The 9,203-nt window shown below is 43.3% G+C and overlaps 1 protein-coding gene across 1 annotated transcript in view; it reads left to right on the forward strand.

Annotated features, from left to right (window-relative positions):
- Positions 1 to 1,695: 1,695 nt before the first annotated feature.
- Positions 1,696 to 9,203, forward strand: part of LOC311062419 (neurexophilin-1) — a gene marked incomplete at both ends in the record, with an annotated part of 70,357 nt that continues 62,849 nt past the window's right edge. The window contains one exon of the mRNA XM_084081444.1: positions 1,696 to 1,746. Within this exon, the coding sequence (XP_083937570.1) occupies positions 1,696 to 1,746 (51 nt within the window). The remainder of the gene's footprint in view (positions 1,747 to 9,203) is intronic.

Genomic DNA, 9,203 nt, shown 5'->3' on the forward strand with positions numbered 1-9,203 from the left:
AGAGCCTTTCGGCCTGGTGGAGACAACAAGTCATTTTTGAGGTGAACTCCTCCTTTAATTCATGTATAACTCATACAGGTGTTGAGGGTGAAAATTGGCCCAAATAAAAAAAAGGCAAATAAAAATTGCGGTCGTAAAATTGCAATCCTAGTCAAATGTTTACACCTTGCAGCAGTTATATGAAATAAATCACTCATCAGCCCCATAAGAAAAACCTTTGGTTACATTTGTGCAATTTCTGAGTAAAATGAACACTGAGCATTGTGCTGTGTACAGTAGCTGACTGCAGTCGTACGCACGCACAAATGCACGCACGCACGCACACACATATGCACGCGTGCATGTACACACACACACACACACACACACACACACACACACACACACACACACACACACACACACACACACACACACACACACACACACACACACACACAGGCATGATTGCGCACGCATGCGCTACACTACACAGGTGTTTTGTGTGCCTTGATTGCTCTGCTCATCAACTTGGCACCGACTTTGAGTCACAGCAAAACCCTCCAACAGCAACAATGAGTGTGTGTGTGCGTGTGTGTGTGTGTGTGTGTGTGTGTGTGTGTGTGTGTGTGTGTGTGTGTGTGTGTGTGTGTGTGTGTGTGTGTGTGTGTGTGTGTGTGTGTGTGTGTCTATTGGTGAATAATCAGTTTCAAAGGCCGAACAAAAGCTGCAACGACACACAATTTAACTCTCAGAGAGAGAGAGAGAGAGAGAGAGAGAGAGAGAGAGAGGCTACTAGACAGTGTTAGAGAGCAGCGCGCCCTGCCTTCTGTATAGAGAGCTACAGTCTGTTCATCACTAGAATAATAGCGTTTAAAATAGTGTTATTAGAGAGAGAGAGAGAGAGAGAGAGAGACACACACACACACACACACACACACACACACACACACACACACACACACACACACACACACACACACACACACACACACACACACACACACACACACACACACAGAGAGAGAGAGAGAGAGAGAGAGAGAGAGAGAGAGAGAGAGAGAGAGAGAGAGAGAGAGAGAGAGAGAGAGAGAGAGAGAGAGAGAGAGAGAGAGAGAGAGAGAGAGCAAGCAGCGCAGCCTGCCCGCTGTATGGAGCTCCAGACTATTCATTCATCAGTATAGAATCACCTCCACTGTGTCTCCATCCTCCACACAAAGGACCGGAGGAGACTCAGAGGCAACTTATAGCTCGGCGGAGGAGAGGACAGGAAAAACACCAGACGATCCAATCAAATCATCCTGACTCAGACCCTCCTCAACCTCCAACCATAACCCTCCACCCCGTCCTCTTCTGAACTATGATGACAAGAGCTTCACTTTTCATCTGTGGATTAATTCTCACGCAATAACAGCCCGTTTCTTCTTCTCCCTGCGTCCTCCGTCGCGTTCCTCCGTCTCCAAAGTGTCATCCTCCATCATCTCGTCCTCCTCCCCGTGGTCATCATGATGGGGTGCATCAGAGTTCTCCTGTCCTGCGTGTCTCGGCTGCTGGGGGTCTCCTTCTCCTCGACCACCGTCCTGTGAAGCTTATAACGGGGGGGATCCGGATCGTACCGAGGAGTGGATTTATGGTCCGCTAGAGAGAGACGAGAGAACGCCAGCTGCGAGAAGGAAGGAGAAATCTGTGGGAAGTTTTGTTTAGATCTTTTGGAGGATGCAGGTGACCTGCTGCTGTGCCGTGTTGTTCCTCACTCCTCTGTACCTGGTGAGTTACTTTACCTTCATCCGTTCATCTCTATTCATCTGTACCTGGTGAGTTTAATTCACCCATTCATCTCTATTCCTCTGTACCTGGTGAGTTTAATTCACCCATTCATCTCTATTCCTCTGTACCTGGTGAGTTTAATTCACCCATTCATCTCTATTCCTCTGTACCTGGTGAGTTTAATTCACCCATTCATCTACCTGGTGAGTTTAATTCATCCATTCATCTCTCCAAGTGCATTTAAACAGCAGAGTAAAATCACAGAGGCCAACCGGGTGCCTCACAGGAGATACCCACGTTTTAAAAGGTGTATTTCAACGGCGCTCTCCGTGGTCCTGATGGACAACACCATATATTTACACTTAGTTCAACGGAACTATCCTATAAATATATATATATATGCTTCTATGATCAGCGGGAATGTAGACTTTATAAAAGGCAGAGGAGATCAGAGCACTCACACAATTTGTGTAGGAGGAGAGGACATTATCCTCTTTTTCTCATTTAAACCCCCCTTTAATACACATTGTATCACTGGCATAACACTGGGTATTTTATACTGGCTAATTTATCCGTTACTGTGTCCATTTTCTCAAATGCTTCTGGTTTTATATCTATACGTATGTTTTAAACCTTGCGTAAAATCTCACCGCATCGACTAAAGCTTTATTCATATTATGAGCCTTTGATCTCAGCCTCAGAACGCAGGCAGGCAGACACGCTGAGCAATAGAAGCAGCAATGTGGTTTATTAAGGATCAAATTAAACATTTTAAGGTCACTTTCCGTCACACATGGTCTGTGTAAACTCGTACAGCGGTCGTACTGAGCGTAATCATATATAATATACTATTATACCCACTGCGTAATAATCTGCTGAGACGCGGCATCCCGTGTTGGATGTTCCATCAACATTCCCAGGAAAACCCAGCGTTTTCGCTCCGAGAAACAAAGCCACATATCTGCGCTCTAGTGCAGCAGTCAGCCAGTCTTATATGCCTTTTTAAAGCAGTGGTTCTCAAACTTTTTCATGTCAAGGACCCCCAAAATTATGTGTATTTGGCCGCGGACCCCCATCTCAAAATATTGTGTTCCAGGGACCCCCCCCCAGGAGCAAAGGTTTGAGTTAAAAAATGTTCGCTTTAAAAAATACTATATTGTTCAAAGATTTTCACACATTTTCACGATTAAAAAAAAAAAAAAAAGCAGATCTACAAGCTCATAGCGCGGCACTCGGTGCCACGCTATGAGCTTGTATATCTGCTATTTTTTGAATAGCCAAAGTATAAAAGGTTGAAGTGGTTAAAATGAATGTGATGCTATATTAACACATTTAGCTGGGGACCCCCTGGAACCCCCATCCCCCCAGACCCCACAGGTTGAGAACCACTGTTTAAAAAAATATAAGCAACAGCATTTTAAGCAAACTGAACACATAACCACAGACACATAACCAAGTGGATTTATTCACTAAACTTTAACAGCCAGACTGTCTGCCTGTGCTGCTATTCATAGACACGTCTCTTGGGGGCGCCCTAACAAACGGAAAAAGGCTCCTCTCAGGTCAAACACAGCAGGTCTGCCGTTCACTTCAAATTGAATGATTCCCTTGAGTGATGAATTGAAACAGACACAGAGTCACATAGTGACTATAGAGGGCTTGTAGCCTTGTTGTTCCATATTAGACGTTTAACTACAAAGACTCTTGGCATTTTAAACCAGGTGTTCTAGTAGAAACGGACTTTTAGCTGGAGGTGAATTATCTATCTATCTTTTTTTCTCGTTTTGTTATTTTGAAAACCAAGATTATAATTGAAGGAAACTATGACAACAATTTGACTCTTTCATGTTTGTTTTTTCTTTTTTCAAACGAGTGGTATATCGAATATCACATTTGACCTGCATTGGCCCACGAATTAATGTTTATGTCATTATGAACGGAGGCGTTCATCTTTCTTAACCCGTGCAAACTGCAGATAAAGCGGGTCACTTTGAAAGGTAACCGTTGACCCGAGATGTTTTTAAATCTAAATCACATGCATGGAGCAGAGAGAGAGAGAGAGAGAGAGAGAGAGAGAGAGAGAGAGAGAGACAGATGGACAGCTTCTAAGATCAAACAATAAAGACCAAAACGACAAAAATAGAATGTTCCTTTTCTCTTTATTTGGCTCCGAGTAGGCTATAGCCTATGAATGTGAATATTAGGAAACACATTTTATTACAGCATTGTTTTGTTTTGTAGTGTTTGTTGGGGTGTTTATAGCTCAAAGTCATTTATACATATTTAGCCTTCTTAAATGAATTAACTGAATTAATTATTGTTTTGCATTTAATACAATTAGCTGATTTTGTTTGGCTGTGTCAGTGTCAATATGAATTTATATTCCCTTTAATCACACACATGTTTCATTTTAATTCACTCACATTATTATTCAAATGATTGTGTCAATTAAAATGTTAAATAGACCCCATTACAGTATCACTTAACGCGTACTCATGGGTCATGGTGTTTGATTTGTTGGCGGGTTGCCTCTGGCCTAAAAATGTATTTATGAAACTTTAAAATCAGGTGTGGTTTGTGTAGCCTGTATTCTCATTCATTCACACATTAATTACTACCGTCTTCTGGCAATTTGTATTCTCGTTAATTCACCCATTAATTACTACGGTCTTCTCCTCAATTTAGTGCGCATGATTTCTGTGACTGATTGACTTTTAGTGTGAGATGAATAGAATGTACGGTCCTTGGCCTTTTTTACAACTCCTATACTCTCACATGCCACTCATAAGAGGGTTTTCTGCATTCCAGTACAATGGAGCTGTCCTCGGTCCTGAACATCACGGCGTTATGTTTACATTGTATTTCAGTGGAGCTCTCCGTGGTTCTGACTGCAGAGATCACGGCGGGTTCGCCCTGAACTGTCCGTGGTGCTGAAACCCACAGTGTAATTCCCCCAGCCTGCAGCATGACCCCTTACCGTACCTTTTCATTAACATTACACATACAGTCATCTACTCTGCTTTAAAGTAGTTATGGACAGTATTTAGATACATTTATTTTCTCTACAATTCTTTTGACATAATAGAATTAATACAAAAAAAATAAACATATCTATATACTGTCCAGGCGATTTAAAATAATAATTTGGTTATGTTTTGCCAGCTTAAAGTTTATGCAGCTGAATATTTTTCTCTATAACCTACTTTGAGAGTCTTTGAGGCTGTTCGTTGCTTTATCAAAAAATGTTCCCCTCTGTGTATTTCAGCCCGAGGAAACTCTAGAGAACAGCCCATGGATTTATTTTTAAAATTCGACTTTATGTTGATTAGACTGTGTTTATAGTGAAATTGTAAAGTTCATTTTCAGTGTTTTTTATTTAATTTTATTTTACACGTTTCAGAAAAGAAAAAAAAGAAAACTATTAGAAAGAAATGTTCACACGTAAGAGGCACGCTTAGGGCATCTTTTAAAAATATCGCTTATGCCAACAAAAAATTATTCCACCACCAATAAATCCTATAAGCCGCATCATTGTCGAATTGTAATGCCAGGGAAAAAACATCGAAACCTCTGCATCGTCTCTGTCTGTCTGCTGCATGCTTCCCAACGTTAAACACAGTATAAACCCAGATTATTTTACCAGTCAGCTTTATCCACCAGCAGCGCACACACACACACACACACACACACACACACACACACACACACACACACACACACACACACACACACACACACACACACACACACACACACGCGCGCGCGCGGACCAGACCCAACCGACCGACTGACTGGGGGATTAGACTTGAACTTTGATGGTTTTATATTCGTGTTAAAGGCTCTTGTCTCCACTTAAGCCTCTTGTCGAACCCGCTGACCTCGCGATAACAACGCGGCTGTCTGAAGCACAATGGGGGTTGCCAGGTGCGAGGAGAGACACCCGCAGTACAAGCTCTGCAATACAAGCAGCATGCTCACCTTATGACTGCAGAATTTAATTAACACACTGACAGCCCAGTACACTTCATCTAGGATTATTATTAAACCACATATTTATTTTAAACACACAAGGCTACCGCCACCGGCTCTCAACGCGGGGTACGGTACGGTGTGGTGGGGTGGGGGGGACGCCCGCCCGCTCCCACGCGTCTTTTTCTTGGGGGGTTCCAAGGTCGCTCCCCAGTTTAAATGATTGATAGTTACTGTATAGGAGCCAAATGGACCCGTAAGGGTCTTTAACTCTGAGAGTGTATACAATTGGAACCCAAAAGGGTGCATTTATGGTTCCATCTGTACACTCTCTCTGAGTTAAATTAACACCAGGGGACTTTAAAGTGTATAGATTGGGATCCCGGAGATAATCGTGAAATTGTGGGGGTCCGTGGTCTGATGCACGTAAAACCGAGGGTCCTTGCAATGAAAAAGGTTGAGAATTACTGGTCTGCGTCTGATACTATGCTGTGTGTGTGTGTGTGTGTGTGCGCGTGTGCGTGCGTGCGTGTGTGTGTGTGTGTGTGTGTGTGTGTGTGCGCGTGCATGTCTTTTATACGCATTTGCTAAAACAAACAGTGCCCGTGCATGCATGGAGTAGTGTGTGTGTGTGTGTGTTTGTAGGTTCATATTTGTGCATTTTGATTAGCTCACTCATCAAATGTCCTGGGGCTCACAGAGGAGAGGAGAGGAGAGGAGAGGATGGGGAGGAGAGAGATATTGAACGTATACTGTATAGAGTCAGTATAGGGAAGGTTTGCTCCAGGTAGCGCTGCACCACGCTGAGAGTGTTGACACTGTGTGAGGAAGCTAATTGGCAGAGTGGTCCCATCGGGGTGGTCCCATGTTGGGCCACATTGCAGGCAGTCAGTGGTATAACAGACACATTATTGTGTTATATTATCAAGCAGGGAAACGGGGCCTGCAGCGTTGAGCAGGCCACCCAGTGGGTGACAGGACCGCCCCACCCAGTGGGTGACAGGACCGTCCCACCCAGTGGGTGACAGGACAGAGAGGAGGGGTGCAGTACAGTACACAGCGTCAACTCACTCCTCTCCTTTGCTGTTACACTCTATCTTCCCTTCTGTCCAATCAGGAGAGAGCTCTCTACGTCACTCTGGTTCCAACGCATCCTGACTCCCAAGACACATGTGTGACGACTTTGGTACGGATGTGACTGTGACATCACATGTTGATGACTATAGTGGGTTAGGTGATTTACCATTCTGTCCTTATTGCGACGTAACTCGAACGGCGTTGAGCCGGCTGAACCAGACTTTACAACCTTCGGCGCGGTCGGTGGTGCCTCTAGTGGCTAAAGTCTGCTTCAGACTCCATGTTTTGTTTTTGTTTTAGTTTTTTTTTTGCCCTTTCCTAGTCGTTATGCCAATTAATTTAGTCTCCCCTGCAGAACGAGGTTGAAACGCTTAATGATGTGTTCTTTAATTCAGCTGTTTGTAAATACAGGCAGGGGTCCCTGACACGATGGGGGTCCACAGCCACTGAGAACCACTGTACTGAGATCTGCTGTGATCTGTTTTATTGTGATCAACATTTATGTTTAGAGCAAAATGTCTTACAGAATGTCTGCAGTACAGTGTCCGCACACTCGCGCACGCACATGCACACTCACGCGCACACGCACACGCACACGCACACGCACACGCACACGCACACACACACACACACACACACACACCCAGGTATACAGTCACATGTGCAATCACATGAACGCATATATAAGCACGCACACACACACGCACACACACACACGCTTACGCACGCGTACGCACGCGTACACACACACACACACACACACACACACACACACACACACACACACACACACACACACACACACACACACACTGTACCTTACTGTCCGTCACATTATGTTCAGCCCAGAACACTTCCAGCCGTCTGACATCTATTAAATGAGCACTTTTCTATACTTCCTGCTAAACCTTTCTATTACACAAGGCTTTCAGAACAGCATGAGGGAGTCAGTTAAGTCTTACTGAAGACTGGATGAGGAGGAGAGAGAGGAGGAGAGGAGAGAGCACGGTGACCTTTCCGTCGTACATTCCTATTCCCTTCAGTACAACCCTGTAGTTAACCCTTTAAGAGCGGGAACGCTCATTGTAAGATATCTACAAGCTTGTAGATCTGCTATTTCTGAAAAAAAATGTGAAGCGAACATTTGAGACTCTTTTACAACTTCTGGGGGGTCCCTGGAACAACATATTTTGAGATGGGGGTCCACGGCCATACCAAGACATTTGTAGAATCAACCAGAAGCAAAGATTTAAGTTACAAATGTTCGCTTTAAAAAATACATAGATCCAAAGATTTTTCAAAAAAAATAGCAGATATACAAGCTCATAGCGCGGCACTCAGTGCCGCGCTATGAGCTTGTATATCTGCTATTTTTGAATAGCCAAATAAATCTTAAAATGACACACAGATGCGTTCCCGGTCTCAAAGGGTTAAAGCAGTAGTTGTATTCCTTCTGTTCACTTCCTGGTGATTCAGGTAGAAGTCTGACTCTACTGTATCAGTGAGTCTGCACACATAAATACATGTCTTCTACACATGTTTGGATTTAGTTTGGTCTAATATCAGAAAATGACTAAATGAGGGCTGCTGAACCCCCTTAATAGTCTACAGTACAACATGCGGAAAATAAGTTAAACATGATCCTTTTTTTATTTGACAGAATGATGGTTAACAAAAACAGTAGATTTGTTTTTGTCTAGCCTGCTGGCCAGTTAATTTGTTTTTTAACCAGTAAGTAAGTAAGCCTTGCCGAGAAAATCTGGCCAATAGGGGGCAGGAGCCTATCTCCTGTTTCTGTAGCATGAGGCAGCTTGATGTATAAGTACACCTGCTGGAGATGATGCTATGTCACAGGGATTTACTCACAATACAAACTTTTTAAGGCAATTTGTCCTTTGATTGGATGACACAGTAGAAAAAGCACTATAAGTGAAAGTGAATGAGATCAAAAGCAAAGCAAAAGAGCACAAATCTGAACATGGAAATGAAGGTTTGATTGATTAAATACTTTATTAAGTTTGAAAAAAACAGCAGCACAGTAAAACTAATAATAAGAAGAAGAAAAAACGAATATGGTCTACTGGTATGCTAAATTTGATTGATTGAATACTTTATTAGTCATAAATGTAAACGCTCAGACATTAAGGCTAGAAGAATAACACAAAAAGCCTCCAGGAGCCTTGTTTCAATTTTGCTCCTGATATATTTCGACCATCAATTCTGCTAAACCCAGTGGTTAGCCAAGTGGTTTTAGCTATAGGGGAAACCCCCCTCAGGGACCCCCAGGGGTCCCTGAGGGGGGTTTCCTCAGAGGGCCCTTATAGCTAAAACGATTGATAGTTATAGGAACCAAACGGACCCTCATGGTTATGTAACTCTGAAGAGTGTACAAATGGCACCAAATGGACCCG

The sequence above is a fragment of the Gymnoscopelus microlampas genome (assembly GCF_963454915.1).
Source record: "Gymnoscopelus microlampas genome assembly, chromosome: 15".
Lineage (NCBI taxonomy): Eukaryota > Metazoa > Chordata > Actinopteri > Myctophiformes > Myctophidae > Gymnoscopelus > Gymnoscopelus microlampas.